This window comes from Rhodamnia argentea, chromosome 6 (assembly GCF_020921035.1).
Source record: "Rhodamnia argentea isolate NSW1041297 chromosome 6, ASM2092103v1, whole genome shotgun sequence".
Lineage (NCBI taxonomy): Eukaryota > Viridiplantae > Streptophyta > Magnoliopsida > Myrtales > Myrtaceae > Rhodamnia > Rhodamnia argentea.
The window spans coordinates 26,437,777-26,461,349 of NC_063155.1; the positions used below are offsets into that span (position 1 = coordinate 26,437,777).

Sequence of the window (23,573 nt, forward strand, 5' to 3'; positions counted from 1 at the left end):
TTGTCAAAAATACATAAGAAAACTGCTTATTACTTTTCCTTACGATCTCTACGTTCAAAATTTCAAAGTGGAATAATTTTCCTCAATCCTAAGGAACATCGAGAAATTTATGTATTTATGTGGGATTTGTTATTTAATTATTTGACGTTTTTATGCAAAAGGCAGCACGAAAGTAATATTTCAAATTTCCATTTTCACTTGCAAAACGGGATGCGTCTATCAGGGTGGGAAGAATTTGTTGCGGACCAGTTTCACGGGGAAAGTATGCTGAAGCTGAATGAATATATATGTATATTTGATCTGGATAGCCTTTTCAATAGATTAAATTGGATCTTATTTTAGTAAAAAAAAAAAAAATTTCTTAGTTTGCAGTAAATATGTCTTATATATAGCAAAACGATTCATGTAAATAAAATATGACAAAATTCTCCTTCCATAATCAATATATCTCACATATGAAAAACCTACATATTGCCGCAAATTGCAAAATCTAAACTTTTGCTGATCATGTTTGTTATCGTATGTCAATCATAGCAAAACCAATTTTCATTGGTTGTCTTCTCGTGCTTGGCTCTCTTTTACGTGGTCTCTAACTTGAACCTTGCTCATGAGTTGACTTGTGCTCATGGGCTCTGTTACAAGGTACGGAGAGTCTTGAAATCGCAAGTTTGTACTGAATAGTTGATACCCAAATTGAAATTATTATCCTCTTTACCTAATACAATGGTTTCAATGTATCCTAAGTATAGTGAAAATGCATTCGATTTGGGAAAAATGGCAAACAAAACTAAAAAGTCTTCTCAAGAATTATAAGAATATTTTCAGTAATGGTCGTCGCTGTGTTCTAGGAGGTAAAATGTTTGGGTACGCTCTATCATGTCAGAAACTCTTATTTTTTTTCGGTAAAAAAAATCTTATTTTACGTGGTTCTTATATGTCTCAAAATGGTAAAAAGTTAAAAACCTTCTAGTTACGATAAACGAGTATAAGACGTAAATATAGTCATCCCCCTTGACCCAAAAAAAAAAAAGGAAAGATGTATAGTCATCCCCATCTTCCCCATTTGTTGAGCGATTCGCCTCCTCCGCTCTACGAACCGCCGCAGACGACCGCACCGGCCTCCTCCTTCTACGTCGCCGACGAGATCGACTGTAGGTAACCACCCTCTCTCTCTCCCCCATTTGTCCTCTTTTTGCTTCGTATATGCACGAGACTTTCTCGCTCCTGTAGATGGCAATGGGTCTCTTTGGACCCGTTTCTGATGTTTCCTTCTGTTCAGATTCAGATCGATTTGTTCGTTCGCGAATTTGAATTGTTCGTCGGCGAATTGTGTCTAGTGAACTTCGAAAGTACCATACTTTGCTGGAATTTCAAACATTGGTTTTCATATTTTTTTTATCTGAAGGTTCAATGTGTTTGTAAGGTCGGCATGATTGCTCGAGAGGAGAGAATGAGGCTGCAATGCGCGCTTTGCGGTGCTCGTCTTGTAGAGTGAAGCTCTTCATTTTCGTTAGCCTCCTTTTCATTGGATTCCTATACTTTAACATATGTATTTTGCGGATACATAAATTTCTTTCCTTTTTATTTATTACACAAATTTCTTGGCTGAGGGGATGCGTGGTTTAGCTGTAGACCCTCTGAGGGTGGGAGAACAGTCACTGCATGCCCGTTTGGTTTTGTCTCGAATCTCCATAACATTGCCTCATATTCTTGTAGAGGTGTATGGCCTTGTCTGGCTTAAATTCTTCATGGGCATTTTGCAGGAAATTTGTTTGAAGATGTTAAGCATATGCTTATATATTTTAGTTTGTAGACATCTGAAATTTGAAATATGGATTATAGGGTAAGTAGAAAGAGCTGGTAATCACTTCCTGGAGTTAAAAGTTTGGATGTTTCAATACAAAAATTGTAGCTCCAAGTAGATTGATTTCTATTGGATGACAGAAGATCTCAGTGATATTAACCTGTAGGGCATCTCTGGTTTCTAGTACTTTTATGCTGTATCGATGTGAATCAGACAATAGATCACAATGGGTTAGCTTCTTCTTCCCGTGAGCCAAATTGCGCTTCTTTTTCCTACTATTACCTTCTTCTAGTCTCTTAGTGTAACTACTTTTTTCTAGTTTGACTCCTTGGAGCAGCTTTTCCTTTCCACAAGCCAACGTGAATCGCAAGTAGTTAATTTCTTCACGGAAGGTATCTTTTTTTTTTTGCGAAAAATGACAATTAATGTAGACTAAAATTGCAGTCACGTATTTGATATTCTTGTATATTAGATTGAAGGGTTCACTGGCACTTTGATTTATCTTTTTAGATCTGTCAAGTTGGATGTTGTGGCATCTTATATTGTTTATACATGTAGTGTGGCTGCCTCAGTTTTGAATCTGTTGATCTATTGTTTTTTTAGTGGCGGCACCAGTTAGAAAGTATGTCCTTGTTGGTGTATCTTGTGTTCTTCCGAGCATCATTGTCCACATTTTCTGAGGTTTTGGATCATATAAATGAGTTTTTATTTGTCATTGGATTGTTAGATAATTAGAGCGATATAGTCATGATAGGAGGTGCTCGCATCCGCCTCAATAGGTGGCAGCAAGCAGCAGTGGCTGTAGGTTCGGCCGTGGGTGCATTGCTTGACCCTCGAAGAGCAGATCTTATTGCGGCTCTTGGTGAGACGACTGGGAAGCCTGCTTTTGAGAGAGTCCTTGAGAGGATGAAGAGGAGTTCAGAAGGCAGAGTAAGTTTCTTAATTCATCCTAATTTTTCTTTTTCCCACTTTTGAGTATATGTATTGTGGTTTTATATATTAATATGTGAAAGAACAAATTATTATACATGACCGATTACTTGTGAGTCTGACATTGGACATGGGGATGTGCAGTATTTTGGTGGGAAACTATTAATTGGTTAATTATAGATAACTAGTCGCAAGCTAGTGATCCAGATATCTCGAGTTTTATTTGTCTCGTCTTCGGTGACTAATTTTTTTGGCTTGCTCTTGCTGTCCCTTATGTTGAACGACTTTAGCATTTTGCAAACGTAAAGTGCCAGGAGAAAACTGTTGGAGATTCTTTACATGATTTTTGCACTGTACTCTTCAGATGTCTAAGCATACCTAGTTCTAGACATGCTGAACTTGTGCTGCTCTGTGTTGAGGTGCAACTTTCCAACATTCTGAAATTTTACTTATCACAGTCATGTAGAAATGATATGTCTTTTCGGCATTAGTGTGTCTGACTAAAAATGTCTAAGTCTTGGAGGGCATCCGGCCGGAAACGAAAGGTCATTGTGTTTTCTTTCTCAATTGACACTGGAACTTCGCACTTACCTCTGCAACTTCTGTTAAAACTGAACTCAGTAGCATTTTTGTTGGAGCACAACCTGCATTATTCTCTGGGGACTAGTAAGTCTAGTATGTCTGACGCGTCTGCTCTGCATTTTGTCCATTGCATGAGCTGGCCAGTGACTAACCCCATGTTCAGGACAAATGATCTTTTGTTTATATTGGGCACCTAGCTTACTAAGAAAATCAAACGGGATCCTCGAAGTTAGTGATATGTATGTATCGTCATCTTAAACATTACTTCCTACAGCTTAGTACCAAGCCATCCAGTGTTGAGAGTTTCATGCTTCTCGAGACATTGTATATTTGATTGAGTCTGCCTTTCATTTTCTGAACTGCAAATAGATAAAATCCTGTTCTGGCAGGCAATTCTATTGGAACGACCACGAGTAATATCGAATGAGGTCAGTCATGCATGGGACCTACCAGAGAACACATTTGGTGCTGCATATGCCAGGTTTATGGGATCCAGGAACTTTTCTCCGGATGACCGGCCACCTGTGAGGTTCATGGAGACTGATGAATTGGCATATGTGGCCATGCGGGCTCGAGAGGTGCACGACTTTTGGCACACTTTGTTTGGTCTCCCAACTAATTTAATAGGCGAGTCAGCTCTTAAGGTGATAGAGTTCGAGCAGATGTACCTGCCTATGTGCCTCCTATCTGTTTTAGGAGGCACGGCAAGATTCAATGAGAAGCAAAGGGCTTTATTCTTCCAGCATTACTTCCCATGGGCAGTTCAGGCGGGTATGAGGTGCACGGACCTCATGTGTCTATATTATGAACGGCACTTCCGCGAGGATTTGGAAGACGTTCGAAGGAGATGGGGAATAGTTCCTGCACCCGCTGCACCTAAATAAAGTGCTGTCTGAACTTTCTGCAATTCTCACCGCATCGACATCTACAGACGTGTCGGCACAGACTGGAGATTCTGTTCCCCTCCACTCTCTGAATCACCTTGTGCTTTTGTTGTTTTGACAGAAAACTAAACCTGAGGTCTATCGTTATTAGGAACTGCGGTCCGTTTCCCTCTTCTGCATTGCAATCTGGGTGCGCCTTTCACTTTGTACAGGACTATGACCCAAAGGCTGCACTTTCTTGTCTGTGTATCTTCTCCTTCTACTCTTGTACCGTTATCGAATCCAAAATGAGAATAGTAAGGAATTTTTTCGAAGAACCTTTGTATGTACTTCAATCTTCTTGCCAACTGTTGACGGAGCACTGACCGCGGATGGAAAACGAAAGCAGAACACACATCGAAGTGAAACAGTCACGTAAAAGTAGGGAACTTTTTGCAAGGAATACTGGGATGGTCTACGACGAAACTGAACCAAAATTAAAAATTCGAGAACCATATCGAACAGTGACGAAAGTATATGGTTTATTTTTTGGACCTTTCCCTGAAAATTTGTGTGTGAGGAAATGATATGCAATGTCCCCTGCTTTGCTGAAGTGAAATCACACCTCCCCAAACGTGAGCAACGAAACGACTTAAAAGGCTGTTTTGTGGGACATTAATATGCAGTTCGAGCGGGAAGGTTTGGTTGGCGCCAAAAGATTTTCATAGGTCGGAGAAGGTTCGTCGTCTTGTTTTGCTCCCTATTCGATTCAGTGGCCCATTTTTTGCTTGTAGTGGTGATCCCAGATTGTTTCTATCGTTCGAATCAATCTGAAACGTCAGGCAAAGGCCCAGATCCATCCCTTTCGTTCGTTCGTTCATTCATTCGCGTTTGCTCTTTCAAGCAGAAGAGGTAGAAGCCGCTCCCGCGGCGCTGCCTCTCCCAATTTCAAGCTCCAAGCTGTCTTCACTTCCCTCCGACTCATGAGATCCCTGTTCCGCCTCCCTACACGCTCCGTGTGTGATTTCCCCAGAATCCTCTCCCTCGCCGCTTCTCTTTCCTTCTCTCTCCTCCCCGCGCCCGCCACCTGTTCGACCCTTTGTCTGAAGGAAGAGCCGCCTCAAGACTCTGCCGATTTGCTCCGCCAATGGGGCTGCAGCGACGATGACATCTCCAAACTGTTCTCCCGCCGCCCTTCTCTCCGCGGGGCCAACCTCGCTCAGCTTCGCTTGAAGCTCCAAATACTGACCGACGTGGGCATCACCGGTCCCGACCTCGTCAAGGTCATCCACTGCCGCCCTCGCTTCCTCAGTTGCCGCATCGACAACCACCTCGAGGACCGCCTCCAGTACTTCATCTCCCTCTACGGCTCCAAAGAAGTCCTCCGCAGGGCCATCGTTCGCAACCCTTCCATCCTCACCTACGATTTCCCCGGCAGGATTAAGGCCACTGTCGACCTGTATGAGAAGATGGGCGTTAGCAAGGTCGACTTGGTTCCCATGCTCATGTCTCGCCCGACTTTGATACCCCGTACTTCTTTGGAGAATGAAAAGCTGGATTACATTCGCAGGACTGGGGTTCCCCAGAACTCCAAGTCTTATAAATATGTGGTGACCATCATGGCCGTCTCCAGGCTGACCACAATCCGTGAAAAGGTGGCTAATTTGGAGAAGTTTGGGTTCTCAGAGGAGGAGGTGTTGCGTCTATTCGGTCGCTCTCCTTTTATGCTCACCTTCTCCATTGATAAGATCCAAAGGAACATGACTTTCATTCTAGGAATCATGAAGCTCCCTGCAAAGGTAGTTTTCGAACACCCATTTCTCTTGCACTGTAATTTGGAGAACGTGCTGAGGCCGCGTGTTCTTCTCGCTGCCAAGATTCAAGACATGGGTCTCTCTCCTCAAATCCAAGGCCCTAGTGTCTTCAGGGCTCTCAGGATGACTGAGAGCAGATTCTTAAAAGCATTTGTTGGGTGTCACACGGGAGATGTTGCCAATGAGTTGATGGAGTTCTACAACACTGTCAAAGGTGTCAAGCGATTGGCTGAAGCCTCGAAGAAGAACTATACCAAAGGATTCCCTTTCTGAAGGATTTCGATTTTGATGCCAGCGAACTGGAGACTTGAGAGAGTGTCACTTACACAGAGATACCAAATACTCATTATTTAATTAGTTTAAAATGGAGCTCTAAAAATGAAATGTGGAAAGCGCACTGTACACTGCATCTCTTGATTGCCAATACACAGGTCTCTTTCACTTTTCCATAGAATGTCCAAATTGATTACAATTTAAGCAGATCATAGGCAGATTTTTTTTAGGTCATTTTGATGGGAATGACCTGCTCCTTCTCTCTCGATTTCAGCTTCGCATTTCTCTGTAGCAATTCATGTACCTTGGTTTGTTACCATTGACAAGGCTATAACTTTGCTGTGATGTCTAGGATTTTTCCTAGTTTTCTCATTATTCTGGGGCTTACTATCTGCACTTGACTTCGTCCTAATCTATCTGAATATTAGTGGTAGCAATTGTCCAACTGTGTAGTTACATGTGCTCACTAGATTTGTGATTCCATTTACAACCGGAAAGTCATTGCCTCCAGTTCGAATGTTGCTTGTTTGTGTTTGCTAACACGTGTGTTTCTTGGATTTTGTCATCCTGTTCTAAGTGATTGTCTGCTCTGCTGTTTTGCCCTTTTTTTTTCCTTTGATGATTTAACTTAGGAGTTCGAAAATTCATTTGGTTCTACTCATCTGTGTAAAGATGGGGCTGGCGTGAGCTTGAATAGGGAAAACCATGAAACTAAGCATTTGTCTTACGATCAGAAGCTGGCACAATAAGAATATAGGAGAATGGATACTTATCTTACGGACCAGGATCATCCTGTTTTTCCTTCTGAGGTTGAAAAGCTCGACAAGGTGATGATAAATCTCATCTCTTGAGGCAGGTAAATCTCCATAGAGCCAATGTTGATTCCCCCATATTTTTGCTTGGAAACGGCCATAAAGAGTAGCCCGAAGTATCTGCTACTGACCCATCTCTTTACCCACGGAATTTCCGAACTTAAGAATGATGAAGGTTTGCAATTTGATTTAGTTGCAAAGATCGATCTTCTACAGGATTATTGATATGAGCACTCTGCAGTTATGATGCTTGGATAAGCAATTTTACCACTGAAGCTTTTTAGTCTCCCATGATGATTTTGGTCTGCCGCAAAATCCTGTATCCTCGTGACGTTAGAGCTTTTGCGTGCCTCGTGGCTGACAATTGACCTGGAGCTAGTCCTGCTACCCCTCTGATATGATGGGGATTTTTCCAGAGATATGGGTTCCAATCCGATCCTTTTTCTTTTCACTAGGTAATTAGGAACAATGGGTAGGTGGAAAAAAAATCCAAGAATTATTGGTCTTAATACAGGTTGTTCATCTTTGGCCAGACTGTTGTTCCCCCTTTAAATCAATTCCTTTTTGCCTTTAGAATTTTTTATGACGAGAAGCCAAAATTTTGTTGTCCTCCAAGTTCCCGCAGACTCATGTGGTCCTAAGGTTAACCAGGTTGTGTTCTTTGGAGAAATGCGGTGGTTATAGGAAGTTAAGAAGTACGAAATATGGATCTGCCTGCAGAATCTTATCGGGAAAGCTTTTGACATTAGCTCTCTTCAGAATTGGGACAGTAGGTAAGCCCGAATTGCCAATACCATACTTGATGGTGGTGGATCCCTTTCGTCATACCGTAATGTAAATGTGAAAATTATGGCACTGGCGTCTTTGATAAGAACACATTGTACAGCCTGTACCGACATCCATAGCATCTGGGACAAGGTCTAGTAATAGCTCGCATAGACATGACACGCTTGGTCTCTGCATGCTTCATCTTTTCAAAATTACTTAAGGTAGTATACGGTTTACATCTATTGCTCTGGTGACACTGCCACTAAGCTTGCGTGGATTGTCACGGTTCAGGCATTCATCATTTCTTTGCCGGATGTTCTCCTATGGAATTTTTCTTTTTTGACTTCTGTTCCCCAGATTTTGTTTTGCCAATTTTTTTTTTTCGTCCTTTGGGGTGACCACTCCACATGCTCTTGATTGGTGATAAAGAACAAAGGACATGAAGAGCTTAGAGAACTGTGTTTGGTAAATTCAGGATCTGTTTATCATGGGAAATGGAGAGGGACAGATGTTTCTATCAAGCGGATAAAGAAAAGTTGCTTCACAGATTGATCTTCGAAGCTGGAATGTCTCTGGGTACTATATGCGTGCAACCAGAATGTCTCTGTACTTTTGAGCTTACTGCTTCTCCGTTTCTTGCCCCCTTTCTTATCATTGTGTCCAGCTTTTATGCATCTCTAATGTTCTATCCATTGCCTAACTATGCTCATTCTTGCTTTTTAGATATCGAAGCTTCATCATGTGAATGTCGTGGCATTTTATGAGTTGTGCAAGATGGGCCTGGAGAAACCTTAGCCACAATTGCAGAATTTATGGTCGATGGTTCTGTGAGTCATGTTTTACTCCACAAGGATAAGTATCATCTCCAGCGGATAATTTTTCAGATTTTATGATGCATTGATTCAATAATTTTCTTTTATAGTTGTTACAATCGGCATGATTGGATACGAGAACTTAAAAGGATAGAAATTTATCGTTAGCCACAACAACAAAGAAATTTAATTGTCTTGGAACAATAAGCATGTCATCTTGCTAGTTCACTTCATTCAACGGTTTGTTCCTTCTTTTCTGTTCTGCTTATGTCCAGCCTCTAACCTGCATAGTCTTTAGGTGTCTAGACTGCCGAGAGGGGCTCATAATTGAAATGGATGCTGCACTGTTGCAAAATAAAGAGTATTCTGCATTTTGATCTGGAATGTGACAATGTGCTGGTGAATTTGGAAGATCTTCCAGGAAAAAAAGAAATATAGATGACCTTCTCCCTCCAATGTCCATCATCAGGTTCTCATGCATAACATAAGGAATTGGAAAATAGAACCCCACCGTGCGAGAATGGATGGAGACCAGCAGTACCAGTCCTTGAATGCCCCTTTGCATTGCAATGATCGGATCTTAAATCACGCCCAGCGGCCATCAGGTATGCTGCACATTCCTGAAGTGGAGAGAGACTAGTGACACGGCAGTGCACGCGCTACTTGCATGTGCGAAATATGGTGGTTGTCCACGGGAAGAAATTGGGTGGTTTCATGCATAAGGAACTAAATGAAATGAGAAGTTATAAGAGATATGCTAATTATACTTGTCTTCTTTTTGTTACTTATTATATGAGTAATTTGGAAATAGATCCATTTCCTTTTATTTGTTACTGGGGGCTGTATAGGAGGAAATGAAAAGGTGAGAGAAGAAGGTTTCGACTTTATTTGTTAAAGATGCACACGGTCGCCTTCAGAAACTAGTTGGAGACATGGAAGTGGACTTGAGACCATGATGAGAAGCTGGTGCTTTGTCCCTCTTCCCCAAAGAAAGAAGAGAGCGCATGATGCTTCTGTTTCCACTGATAAAGGGACATTCTATTATCCCTCAAGAAGAATAATTGTCAGGCTTTGATGAAATTAGATTCCAAAAAAGTGGGGTAGCATGGCCCTTGACATCATTGGAGTTTCAAATTTCCATTTTCTCCGTCTGAAAAGGAATTAGACAAACACATTTCAATTGACCGAGCCTAATTCTAATTGTTTTGTTCCAGCCTTCCTTCTCCTTTCCGGACCTATCTGAGAGAGACTACAATACTTCTTGGTCGTGACTTGCCATTCGTTGGTATTAGGAGCATCCCAAAAATGTCCGGGTCGTATCCGGCCACGTTATTGCTAGTAATTGATAACGTATGAGCTAAATAATAAAGAGCGGTGAAACTAAATAAAAACCTTTCAGTTAGTACGTCACAATGAAACTGTAAGGCTCTTAAAAGAAAATACAACTTTACTCCACTTTTCCCACTTTGCTGTTTTTTGATTGGAGATTCCAAACCTCCTTTTTGATATGGCAGTGGTCCAGTGGAGGTTAGAGAAATCAAAGGTAATGATGGATGGCGAAATGATAGGGCTCTTCAACTCAAAACGCTCATCAAATCACGATGACATAAAGTTGAAATTTCATGAGCAATGAACAGCTTAGCCTAGTGAGATTAAAATGGCATAACCACTTTCGAAACAATGGATGGTTGGAAATTACTAATTAGTGCAGCAGAAACAGCAGAAGCATGTAGGGCAAGCAATTTTTTTTTCAATTATATATTTTGTACCAGCCTCAAACAATGTCCAAAAAAGGAGATTTTGGATGGGAAGAAACCTAGTATTGGAGAGTTACGTAGGAAGAACAGTTCATACGATTGAATTACGCAAGATTCAGTGGCCCATACAATTATTTAAGTTGAACCATAACAAGTGTTTAGAGCAAGAGAAGCGACCCAAAATTACCTATAAACTTGCCAAAGTTTCAGTGCGATGCCCGAGGTTTTTAAATAATCTCTAATTGCATATACTAACGAACAATCGACAAAGATGAGGGAACGTTGAACTCGTAGGGTTTTTCCTCAAGACGAAACATGTACTTTCGAATTAGCTTATGCAAGAAAAACTAACTAATAGGAACTCCAACGGGCCAACGTGCTTTTCTTAGCTATTCCTTTCGTAGGTTTACAATTAGCGATTGAGATTGCATTGGATCGGACAGCTTTTAGTTATTCTTCTACCCGCAAGCTCTCAACATAAGTGAACTCTTTCGACTCTTCATGTTTTGCTGTGAAAAAGAATAGTTTGCCTAAGCCTAAGGAAGAGTTTTCGTAAATCCGCCAAGTGGTCGACTCCTTTACGGCTTTTACGGCGGGTAATCCGCGTGGCATTTTACAGCTTTATGCAACATCTCTCTGAAGATTTGCGTGATTGGACATTCGCCATCTATTTTTATTGTTCAATTAATGTCATTGTTAGCTCGTAATTCAATCAATCAATTGTGGGGATGGTGTTTGTGGCAACGTGACTCCTCGACAGATATTCATCTGGACTCTACTTGCAATATTACATGGCGATGCTAACTTTTTCTTGGCAATACTAACCTTGATATCTTCGACAGCACTTCTTTCGGGGTCACGGGAGATGACCAGGTTATGCGGTATCTCATACACTTTCCCCATGGGAAAATTATAAAGAAAGTCTTAAATATATTATAATTATTCCAATTTAATTATAAACTTTTTTTTTATTAATTTAGTCCTAAATCTTTTATATTTATGCCAATTCTATCAATCCTATCGACTTTTAATAAATTTTCAATTTTTTTTATTCTCCTTTTTCCTCCCGCTGGTCGTTGGATTGGTGATCGGCCAAAGGCAACGACCGGTGAGGCCGAGCTCACCTAGCAACGGTAAGGCCGAGCCTCGCCAGCCTTGCCCATATCCGATGAGGCCGAGCTCGCCCGGCGACGGCAAAGCCGACCTCGTGTGCCCCTCGCCGTTGGTCGGTTGCCGAATTGGCGATCGGCTAGAGAAAGAAGAAGGGAAAAAAAAAAGAAAAAGAAAGAAAAGAAAAGAATATAAACAAATTGCCATGTCAACGCTGGTTAGATGGATTTAATCGACACGAATACAAAATGTTTAGAACTCGATTGGTCAAAAAAGGATTTAGAACTGAATTGATACAGTTTTAATAAATTTGTAACTTTCTTGGTAATTTTTCCGTCTCCTGATGTCCCCATTGCTCATTGCTCATGGATTCAGCAAGCTAAAGATGAATGACATCGCGTGCCTTCTCCCCAAAATACAAAGGAGACACAAGAACAAGGGGCACACGAAGACGAAAAGATAATGTTAAAGCAAGGCAATAACAAGGTGAGTTGTCAATTGATGGACGTGTGTCCACGTTTGGCTTTGCTCATCATCAGATATAAGTGGACCCATACCAGTACCACACCAATGGCTAGCTAGTGGATTTTTTCCCCCCTCCAGCACTCGTCCTATCACGTTGATTAGGACATTCCTTTCCTTTGTATTTTTCATGTCTAACCTAACCTAATGGGATATATTATTTTGTCTTCATTCCAAATTTTTGCACCAGAACCAGTCTCCATCTTTGGTTGATAGCTCCACTTTGTTTTGCCAAGGACGTTTCTCTGTTTCACATGTAGCTGGAAATCATTCCACTCAGAGATGGGGAGGGATAATTCCATGGAAGAGAGCTCACAAGTCTCGCGAGGTCATTTCGCATTAGCTAGCATTATTGATCCATGATGTAGGACTGTGCCATATCTTCTCACTCGGCGGTATGCTTTACGTGGATCGGGTTTGCGTAACATAACGCAGGTGTCCCAAAGACCCGTGAAGCATTCTTGGTTGAAGAGTGATGGACATAGATCGTGGATGATGACCGTCATGTCAAGTACCGATTGTGCTGTCTAACCTAAGGATTATGAAACCCTAATGGAGGTAAAGAAGCAAGTTCTTGAACTGCATGGGGTGGATAGTGAATTGGATCCCATCATCTGGGACCTGTGTGAACTATGGGGAGTCTATTTCTACCAATCACTTCATTATCTACTGCCATGTAGGGATGAGCCCAGATTGACAAAGAGGGCATGCAAATTTTGGTAAAAGACCCAATTATCGCCTTTATTTGAAAATAGGCTTATGAATTGAAAGGAGGAGAGTGAGTTGCACAGAAAGGATAACCAAACAACACGCAAAACTGTCACTTATCCGAAAGGAGCCTGATGCAGATGTCTTTTCGATCCGGAATTGTTATTGGGCGAGAGGCTTTAAGAGGGGCCTGCTGAACGTGGCCTACAACACCTGCTCTCTTTCAATCATTTTCTTCAATAATGAAGAGTAAAAGACCACTGAATGCAACAGTTTCTCTTCCTGAAAGTGAAGGCATTGTGTGGTTTCTGTCTGATTAGGAAGTGAAACGGAGATGATCTGAAACAATTCAAAGAATTTCTGTGGCGGTTCATGTCGACATCTACACACAAAATGACAGATGGGTGGGGGCAAGAAATTCAAACCTTGACATGGCAATAACAAATTCGGAGCAGTTGATCGACATGATGAATGATGCATCATTGACAATGATTTTGCTATGTGGAAAACGAAAAATATCTGCAGCTACGTCTAGAATGGGCTTGCAAGTTGATAAATTCTTGTAGGGCCTGCGTCATGATGCAAGTTGCTGTGTGTTTGTACATATTCCTCAGGACAAAATACATCAAAAATGAGAAAAAATTTGCAACTATGTAAGTCACTCAGAATTCTGCTAGTAGGAAACTCAGGATTTGTGAGCTCATCAGGCATTCTATCCATGGGGGCTGTTGAAATATAACCTCATATAAGGTCCTACATACTTTTTATATTTATGTGTTCTACTTCTATCTAATAATATAAGTTTTTGAGTTGGACTTTCTAATAAGGTATCAAAATCAATGCTATCATTTTTGCAAATGTGCATCCATCATTAGCAATCAAATTCCACGCGTTGGGATCAAATTTCACGTGCCACTCCTAATTTGGCTTAAACGTGATAGAGATTATTGAAATATCACTTGACAATGGATTATATATGCTCTTTATATTCATATGACATCTCTTCATCACATAATTTGAATTTTTGAGTGGGACTTTTTAACGCTGCAAGCCCTATGTATAATCATGGTGTAATACTGACCATTAGCTTCTTTTCATTTGGGCCCAGGTTCTGATGGCGGTGTCAACATCCAACCGAAAGCTCTCGTCTGTGTATTGGATTGTCATATATGCAACGAAGTTAATCTAGACTAGGTCTAGACCCAAATTTTTTTAAAAAACTCTAGACTAGGACTGTAGCATGCAGAGACTAATTAATGCCTTCGATCCAGAAAAAGAAAACGCTTATAGCATGTCTAGACTTGATATTCGACCGAGAACTTTATTTTCACTTAAACTTTGATCACACCAAAATTATTCGAAGCTGATGATCTCATCAACTTAGATTGCGTTCGTAGTAATAACGTCGAGTATTTGCATATCGTATTGTATTTATTATTTAGTAAGAACATCATATTGGTATAAATGAATCTAAAAATGCATAAAAGAAGATAGTAAGAGTATCTCATAATTTACTACGAAAGAAATCACAAATGCATGAATAGAGACAACCTTCAATAATCAATCTGTGATTACTGTACGATCTAAACCTCAAACAACAAAGGAACTTCTTGTAGCATTCCAGAGTTACGGGTTTGATCATGACAAAAAATATAAACGGACTATAACAAAATTAATGAAATAGATCACGTAACGAAAGCCAAATCTAGTAAGAATGAGAAAGTATGATCATCCATAGTTGCGATTTTGAAAAATATAGTGTTTAGACTCTCTCATTGCTTTCATGAAACTGCAACAAGAACCAGAAAGTTATGGAGGAGAAGGAACTTTGCCTCTCTTCTACTCTTGTATCGTTTTTGCAGAGCTTCGAGATAAACCAAAGAGCTATAGAAGAGTTATGAAGCTTAACGTGAACCACTGCTACAAAGAAAGACCAAAAGGAGATGATAGGGGAGTTTTAGAAATCTCTTTGCCTCTCGTCCTTTGAGAAATTAAAAAGATGATTTTCAAGTTTGAATTTAAAATCAAGTTCTTTTACTTCATTTTTTTTCGTTTACTTATTTTTGAAATTATTTCCACCCCCTCTTTTTTTTCCCCCTTCATCATTCCTTAATTAAGTTCTCATTAAATAACAGACTATACTAATATACTTGAAGTACAAATACACCTAAAATGCATAATGCAAATAAATACTATAAACATATGGTATAAGTTATAAAAAAGAAAGATCTTCAAATATATAAATATTAAACTGAAATTGTCATTTATTTGTTTTGCTAATATAAACTGAAATTGTCGTTTCTTCTGTTTTGCTATTGTGAATTTTCTTTTTTTATATTATAATTTAGATATTATTTATTCTTAATCATTTTTTTAATAATAAGAAATGTGTTATTCAAGAAGAATTACTTTGTACCATGGACATAAGAATCATCTATCTTTATCCCACCCCCACATGAGATATTTTTATCTAAGCTACATCCCTATTATATTCGGCCTTATCCTGTCTTGAACAGGATCCTTCAAAAGAACAGAATAAATTTCATACTATCCCTACTTTTATTTCTGACTACTAAATGTAGCCCTAGTGCCCGATGTTCCAAAACGAGATTTCTAACTCTAGTAAGCTCTACCATCTAAACCCTCACCTATATCATCAGGTTACACAACCGCCTAGCAATAGGATTAAGAGACATCACAAATCAAGGGAAGAAGTTGTCAGTCTTGAACTCAGAGGGAAAGAATCTCTTGGTCGAATTGAATATGAGATCCACAAGCTAAGCAAATTTTTATGGTGAAGAAAAGAAGTTACCTATGTGCTTTTTTCAAAAGACGACCCCATAATTTAACCGAAAGAGAATGATTTTTGCTTTTGGAGTTAGATCCCCACACGCTAATCCTTTCATAATGACTTCTACTTAAGGATATGTGGATTGACAACCAATCATTTCCAGTGGCCTAAAGTCGTTCCTTCGTGTTGATTATAAGTCATTAACGTTGTTTTCATCTCCGAAAGCTGTTTTGGAGCTTTCCCATGGTCAGTAAAAAGACAGGAACTGCTGGTCTAATGGACATGGCTCTATCAGATATGGAGATGTTTGCTTTCTCTCAGCTGAAGACAGTTGCGTGGCATAGAATATGTGACACGACACAACAATTATTACGAGAAATGTTTTTCTTTTTGCTTTTAGTTGCTCGGTATCACCAGGATGTATGACCCCACACTCGTTTCTCAAGGAAGGCATCAAACAAGAGATTAGATCGGATGTTTAAATAAGTGAGATTCACGCGGGCTTTTTGATCGGTGGTTTATATTACCGATCTCATCGAGTCGTTTAGTAAATGAATAGAGCGAAAAGTTATGGGGCATTATATTGATATCCCCTTGTCTTTGAGGAGTTTGAGGATTTTGCCAAGGAATTTCGGCTCGAAAAAGAGACAGATCGAAATATGGTGCGGAGAAGCAACCAAGTCGAGATAGAATGGAAATGCTTTAATGATCTTGTTTCATTAATGAACAACTGATCAACTAACGGGGAATTGTTTGGACCAAAAAAAAAAAAAAAACTAACGGGGAGTTGTTATCGAAAACTTCTTTTCCCCTAACAATATAATGCTTATAACCCTTCATCCCTTCATCCTTTAGCTTGAGATAGGGTGGGGGAGATTCTCCTTTTCATGCGGAAAAGGGTATTGCCAAACTAGAGAGAGATGCCCAAAGTTGAAAGTTGCGCACAGAAGCTTAGTTGAAATAGAGACATGGGAGTGACATTTGAGACCATGATGAGAAGTGTGTGCTTTGTACTCTTTTGTCAACGTTAGTAATGAAAGATTGCATGGGGCAGTTTCAACCAAGAAGGGACAATCAATTATCCCTTTCAAAAAAAAAAAAAAATGAAAATGCTAGGCTTTGATAGAATTCCACTCCAAAACATGGTAATCTAATGGTAAAAATGTCATACTGTCTTTCATAAGGCCACAAGTTCTATCCTTCTTATGAGCGCATTGCTGGCTAGCTTGTATTTTGTTTTTTGGCCATCTCATATGGAGAGACTTATTGGCTTTTGGCATACTGGTGGGGCTACGACGACAGAAGCTCGTGCACTTATAGGAGGACCGAGTAGTTATTGATCAAGTCGAACATTTTGTAGCTAGTGTAGGGCCTTTATGAAAACCGATCAAACGGGAGACTGTACTGGTCGCTCTTCCTGTCTCTTTACTAACAAAAGAAAAAAGAAATATTTCAGAAAATGGGTTGTATTTGTCATCATTTGGAGTTTCCATTTTCAGTTTTCCTTTCCGCAAAAGTTATAAGGCAATCCCAGATTAGTAGAGATTCCAAACTTCCTTTTGGGTATGTCCATGATTACACTCCCCGGTGGTGGAGGTTAGGGGAGCTAAAAGGAAATTATTAGTGTTGAGATCTTCAGCTCAAACAAAAGACACTTTTGGAGGTGACATAAAGTTGGGATTACACGAGCAACCAACAGCCAGCCTAGACAGACTAAAATGGCATAACCCCTTTTCAGCTATGGAAAGTTGGAGGAGAGACATAGGGGAAGCAAGAATATCGTCCCTGACATTTCCTTCGCGAAAGAGAAGAGATCTCTTAAATATTGGAGCATTACAATAGTAGCGCCAAAAAAAAAAAAGGCTTACAAATACTTAGGTCTAATACCCAAAAAATCTTCCAACTTTATCATTTGTGACAATTATATCGAAGCTTTTTTTATTTCATAAAAAAATCCTCAACTTTTACTTTTGTTCCAATTTTACCGATCTAATATCCAAAAAATCCCCCAACTTTAACATATGTTCCAATTATATTCGAAACTTTTTTTTTCTCATAAAAAATCCTAAGCTTTTGCTTTTATCTCAATTGTACCATTGTCACTTTTTCGTCCATAATCACTGTTACTTAATCCTATGTGGCAGGAATTTTCTCATTGGACTTATTAATGAATCTTCAAAATTTAGAAACAATAGGTTGGACGCCGAGATTTTAGATTATTCGTCCAATATCTCCATGTTTAGCTATTCTTTGGGTTGTTGAGTGCCGAAGAGAATACGAAACACGTTGTCTTGAGTGACTCTGTATCTTCCGGCAACATACAAAGAAGCAAACAACAAAAGAGAAGTTCAAAGGTTTTTTCATGCCAGCTTTGATGAAGTGTAACTCATTAATGACGTGAAAATGTCACGTATGATTAATTAATGGTGATTATGATTATAGATGGAAAACTAACAGTGGTAAAATTGAGACAAAAGTAAAAGTTGAAGATTTTTTTATGAGACAAATTTTTTTTTTTGATATAATTGGGATATGTGCAAAAGTTGACGGTATTTTTTGTTACTAAACCGGTAGAATTTGGATAAGAGTAAAAGTTTATAGTAGAATTGCGACCAAAGTATAAGTTGGATGTTTTTTATGGGACAAAAAAAGTTTTGGATATAATTATTACAAATGCTAAAGTTAGATATTTTTTTGGGTATTGGGCCCAAATACTTATAAACTCGCACAACTTTTGTATCATAAACGGCTTTCAAACCATCTCTCTTTACCATTTTTTCGGTTATATATGTCTTGTGAAATTGCTAGATACGAGCAAACATCGAATTCTCATGATGTTTACGAAAGACGAAATATGCGTTTTTGAATTGGATTACGTATGAAAAGCTAAACAAAAGAAACACCAATTGGGCCAACTTGTAGTTTTATAAATCATCAGTTGGAAAATACAAGGTTTTGGACAAAAAAAAAAGTAAAAAAAAAACATTATAACGTACTATATTGAAAGGTACATGCGACACCCTTTTAAAGGAGTAGGATAGAATTAACCATTGACTTTTTACAAAAGGAAATAAAAATTTGTGAGACACACATCATATTTGCGAGCTATAACCTAAGACTAAACGTGATGTCTAGATTGTTGGTGCATTCCTCGAGCGATAATCAATTGATCATAAGCAAGTCTTACGTCAACAAACCATAAATCAGATCACTCTTCAATAATTTATAGAGAAAAAGTTGTGTCAGGGGAGGCGAAATTATGGGATCAAGATGAGGTGGGGTAAAGCGTAAGGCACATCTCTCCCGCGCACAGGCATAATATAATGAAGTGTACATTAGCTGGTTTTGGGGAGACAACCAAAAGAGAAATTATAAAGGAACTAATTGTTTTTTTTTTTTTAAATTTTGAAAAGAGAGAGAATATTTTCTTGTTTATCTTCCATGGGGATGAATAGAAAGCGGAGGAAGATCTTATGTGCCAGAGCCAGGGGCAGATAACTTATGGAATGGAATGAAAGACTGAATTTTTGATCGATCCCCACTACCATACAAGACCAATATACTGATTAAAAAATTTGCTGCTTTTGTCTTGCAAGACAGAAGCTACTATTGGTACATTTGTCAGCAGCTGAGAATGGACAGGTGGGCTGTGCTGATCTCACAATATGGGGAAAAGAGAAGAAGGGGAGAATTATTCAGAAATTCAGGTGATTTGGGTAATTATTGTGGTATTATATATATGGCAATTTGAACAAAATTGATCCAATGAAAGGAACGAGAAAATGCATGTATCCGGTGCTTGTGGGTCTCTGTCATCCCGGAGATGTTATCGCTGATGGTTTAGGACAGCGAGGTTTCCCTCTTCTTCTGTATAACCCCAAAAAATAAAGGGAAAAGAATAGTGCATTGGCCCCGCAAAAGAGGAAAAATGGGCGAGGGTCATTATATATAAGTTCTCTCTGTGGGCGTCTCTCCATCTGTATTCACCAATCTTTACTTCGGTTTACTTTCTGGGGAGAGAGTTGGTTTTGCGTTTCGTTACGATCGGTGGCTGCACGTGGGACACCCAGAAGGTGAGGATTCTCTCTGAATTTCTTGTGAAATTCATTTGAATATAGCATATCAATGGCGTGATTACATGAATTTTCGTTGATATCCATCTGGGACAATGTCTTTTTCACCCTCATGCCCCTCCTGTGTAAGCCTGTCCGTTTGTTCTTTCGTTTCCACAGATAAAAAAGATTTCTTTTGGCCAATTCGTTCTGGATAAAATAACTTTTTGTTTATCTGTCTGCAAATCGGTAGATTGCATGTGTTTCTTCTCGATCGTTTTTGCTGTGTATGGCGTTTTATTGCCAATGTCTTAGAGGAGGGTTCTGATTGACTTTCTGGAATCAGGGTGCTGGGCACATTTTGTGTCTGCAGTAGAACTAAAGCCTGTTTGTTGATGTGTGAACCGGTGGCTTTGCTCTTGATCTCTTTACAAATACCCGTCAGGGCCATCACCAAGTTGTTCACGAAAGCTTTTTTTTTTTTTTTTGTGCTTTTATTTTATTTAATTCCATGGTGGCTAATTGCTTTGAGTTTTGGCTATAGAAACAGAAAAACCATCTGTGGTGGATTTAATTTTGACTTTTTGTTTCAGATAACTGCTGTGTGGATTATGAGTATGCTTGTGGTTTAAGGATTCAGACATTTGTTGTGCTTGATTGATCACACAGTGCAGCAATGCTTCAATTTGTCGTCCTTCGTACATTTATGCCCGTGAGGCATAAATGTTGCTGAGTTTTTCTGGGTGCTGCTGTCTTTCATTTCCAGGCTATTTCAAGATCTATGAAACATGTGGTCGATTAGTTGATACCATCGTTTTCAATTTTTCTTATTGGCCGTTGCCACCTGCCGGTATTTTTCGTTTCCAGTTAGCTTATTGCGAAGACCTTCTTATTGTTTCTCCTCTAGAATTAGCATTTCATCTTTCTTTGTCATCTAAGTACTGGTTTTTTGTGTAATTGGACTTGCATATAGAATGGCTCTCTCTGAGGTGGTTCATAAAGATAGAGGAAAATTGAGGATCCATGAAAGTTTGGATGAGCTGAGCACCGACTTGGCAGACTACATTGCTGAATTATCTGAGGCTTCGGTGAAAGAGCGAGGCGTTTTCTCAATCGCCTTATCTGGTGGTTCTCTCATTGGCTTAATGGGGTATTAATGCTTGCATTCCCTTTACTTGCTTTGTAAGATGGACAGTTTCAGCTCTCTGTTTAAATTTTTTCTCTCATTGCAGGAAGCTCTGCGAAGCACCTTATAATAGGACAGTGGATTGGGCAAAATGGTATATTTTCTGGGCCGATGAGCGTGTGGTAGCAAAGAACCACACTGATAGCAACTATAAGTTAGCGAAGGACGGCCTCTTGTCCAAAGTATGCATCTTTTTTAGACTCATAATGTATCGTCCATCAAAATATGTCCTTTTTAGTTGGCATTTGTTGTGGCAGTGATGGAGAATGTGTTAGGTTAGTCTTCTTTTGGGAACTAACTACCTCACATTCCCAAGCCCTTCCCGACCTGGGATATCACCTCTTTCCTTAGCATGTAGATAAGCCTCATCTTTTGCGGAGCTCCTCCCACTGACGTCTGCATTTATTATTTGGACTGATTCCACAATGATATTCGAGACTCTTGATGTAGCTGAAAGGTCACTGCACATTCTCCGTATATGCTCAGTTTCGTATTCAATTTGAATGCTTTATTGTCATCTGTTCACCAGATAGACTTTTTCATTGAGCTGTTCCTGGCTGTATGGACCCAAAATTGACGATAACAGCATGATTGGACTAAGTTCCATCAAATAGAGCTTAACCATCAAGCATTAGCTCTTCATTTTCTTGTTTCAGGAAAAATATCTTCCCTTGTATAACTTCTGAATCTGGGTGGTTCACCTAGTGCATGAGCCAATTCATTGGAAGAGTCGTTCCCCAGCCTTTAGTTTGTCTTGTGCTTCAGTTAATAGGCCAACACGAAGATCCTAGCATGTATTGGACATATTCCGCATTCGTATCTGACTTTCACCCTGTTCTCGGCGAAGTTTTAGGGTTGTCCTTTCAGTTGCTTTCCTAAGTGCTTAAACCCTTTTTCGGTAGATTGACAAATATGTGCAAGTCTCCAGTGGGTCCCACTCTACCTAATTTACATCATCTTCTTAACCATTCTGAAGGAAGTATTTTCCATGTCGGCAGATAATCATTGAATCACCATAAACTAAGACAACAACGAACTTGTTTCCACCTACTTCGATCTATAGCTTGTGATATGTAGTCATTAACCAATAAATGCGAATTTAACTTAACTGTTCCGTGCTACTTCTAAGACATTACAAATGTGTGGTGTCTTTTGCTCCTCAATTCCTTGTGTAATTCAAAATATGTGGTTTTGTTAGCATACCGCATGCAGGGAAGTTATAGGGAGAACTATGGACTTTTCAAATTAAATGTCCTCATCAAAATTCATACATCTGATAGAGATGATAACATAGTATGCTCAATTCCATCGATAACTAGCTACTGAGCTGGAAGTTTTCCATTCTTGTCTGCAGTTTTTCCATCTTTCCTCTTCCAGTCTTCTATGTGCCCTAACAGATGCAAAACATATATAAGAGTTGAGCAGATATAACATGCACCTAAAACAGAAATTCAACAAAAAGATGACAGGATTAAATTCGTTCTATATTAGCTTGCCTTAGTTGTCCTTTATCTTGCTTGAAACATCTATCCATTCCTTTATGCTAAGATTCATCAGAACTTGTGACATGGTGCAGCAACTTGGCTGCCTTTTGATGCCACTAATTACCTTCTACATGAGCTAGCTGCCTGTGTTGCAACGATTCAATATTATAAGAGATTTTTTTGCAAAAGTTACCGTTATTTGAAAAAGTTGTCGGAACGAGCCAATTGAACTAGCAATCAAATCACTAATTGTAATTATTTTCTGTGAGCTTCTAATAGCCTGAAAATCACAGGGAATTAGTTTTATTTTCCTGTTCATTTTGAGCATTTTCGGACATGAATGGAGTATCTTGATAGTTTCAGTGTCGTTATCATTGCGGTATGACTAGGAAGGACAGATAAAGGATCAGATGAACATGGACTGATAGGCATCAGATGCCCATCTAGTTCAAACAGGAAGTCTCCTCATGCTAGTTAAACTCATTCAGCAAAGGATTCATACATTGCTTTCTCGATTTCATCTTATTTTTACTTTGGCAGGTTCCCATTATCCCGAGTCATGTGCACTCCATCAATGATGCGGTTTCTGCAGAGGAGGCTGCAAGTGAGTACGAGTTTGTGATCAGGCAACTAGTGAAAACTCGCATGGTCAGTGTCTCCGAGGTTAGCGACTGTCCCAAGTTTGACCTCATCCTCCTAGGGATGGGTCCTGATGGACATGTTGCCTCACTATTCCCTAACCATGCAGTGCTGAACGAGAAAAGCGAGTGGGTCACCTTCTTAACCGATTCGCCGAAGCCTCCACCAGAGAGGATCACGTTCACATTACCGGCCATCAACTCTGCTTCCAACGTGGCTGTGGTCGTGGCTGGTGAAGCCAAGTCGGAGGCCGTGCACTTGGCAATCGACGACGTGGAACCTGACTGCCCAAAACTGCCCGCTAGAATGGTTCAGCCGACGACGGGGAAGTTAGTGTGGTTTTTGGACAAGGGAGCTGCCTCAAAGCTCGACGGCGATCAATTTTATAAGTCCTGATGTCTATGTTTCGTGCACTGCAGAGGGATGGAACACCTGTGGATTTTGTTTATGCCCCCGCCCTTCTCACATTTAGAAAGTGAAACAAATATTCGAACTATATAGATCTGGTTTGGTTCTCCATTTTTGAATTGTCGTCCTCTTTTGTCGGATGGTGGAGAACTATGGTTAATCCCTTTTATAAGAAGATTTTGATGAGGTCGGAGGATCAATAGTGAAGAAAAATGCTTGAAAAGTTCCAACAGACAAAACAATTTGATATGTGTTTCT

General features: G+C 39.7%; 3 protein-coding genes and 2 long non-coding RNA genes across 10 annotated transcripts; all 5 read left to right on the forward strand.

Moving 5' to 3' along the window:
- The first annotated feature begins 108 nt into the window (after nt 1-108).
- LOC125315376 lies at nt 109-301 on the forward strand. The gene is made up of 2 exons (XR_007198617.1): nt 109-172; nt 224-301. It is a non-coding gene; the product is annotated as an uncharacterized LOC125315376 (long non-coding RNA).
- A 737-nt stretch (nt 302-1,038) lies between these two features.
- Nucleotides 1,039-4,514, forward strand: LOC115755919 (ubiquinone biosynthesis protein COQ4 homolog, mitochondrial). Of its 2 annotated transcripts, none has more exons than XM_030695524.2 (3): nt 1,039-1,155; nt 2,532-2,734; nt 3,706-4,514. In XM_030695524.2, the coding sequence occupies exons 2-3, from the start codon at nt 2,552-2,554 to the stop codon at nt 4,198-4,200; spliced, it is 678 nt and encodes a 225-aa protein (XP_030551384.1). In that variant the 5' UTR covers nt 1,039-1,155; nt 2,532-2,551; the 3' UTR covers nt 4,201-4,514. The 2 variants fall into 2 exon arrangements, with proteins under 2 accessions (XP_030551384.1, XP_030551403.1); XM_030695543.1 differs by having other exon boundaries at nt 1,040-1,155; nt 2,550-2,734.
- A 250-nt stretch (nt 4,515-4,764) lies between these two features.
- On the forward strand, nt 4,765-8,413 carry LOC115755868. 5 transcript variants are annotated; one of them, XM_048280847.1, is made up of 3 exons: nt 4,765-5,978; nt 6,057-6,424; nt 7,123-8,407. In XM_048280847.1, exons 1-2 carry the CDS (start codon nt 5,163-5,165, stop codon nt 6,264-6,266), a joined length of 1,026 nt encoding a protein of 341 aa, XP_048136804.1. In that variant the 5' UTR covers nt 4,765-5,162; the 3' UTR covers nt 6,267-6,424; nt 7,123-8,407. The 5 variants fall into 5 exon arrangements, with proteins under 5 accessions (XP_048136804.1, XP_048136802.1, XP_030551343.1 ...); XM_048280845.1 differs by having other exon boundaries at nt 4,767-6,424; nt 7,123-7,851; nt 8,322-8,413; XM_030695483.2 differs by adding an exon at nt 7,001-7,122 and having other exon boundaries at nt 4,767-6,424; nt 7,534-8,407.
- A 10-nt stretch (nt 8,414-8,423) lies between these two features.
- LOC115755951 lies at nt 8,424-9,466 on the forward strand. The gene is made up of 2 exons (XR_004017179.2): nt 8,424-8,702; nt 8,957-9,466. It is a non-coding gene; the product is annotated as an uncharacterized LOC115755951 (long non-coding RNA).
- A 10,024-nt stretch (nt 9,467-19,490) lies between these two features.
- LOC115727487 (probable 6-phosphogluconolactonase 1) lies at nt 19,491-23,515 on the forward strand. Its single transcript, XM_030657711.2, has 4 exons — nt 19,491-19,619; nt 20,572-20,748; nt 20,831-20,966; nt 22,809-23,515. The coding sequence occupies exons 2-4, from the start codon at nt 20,573-20,575 to the stop codon at nt 23,301-23,303; spliced, it is 807 nt and encodes a 268-aa protein (XP_030513571.1). The 5' UTR covers nt 19,491-19,619; nt 20,572; the 3' UTR covers nt 23,304-23,515.
- The last annotated feature ends 58 nt before the right edge of the window (nt 23,516-23,573 follow it).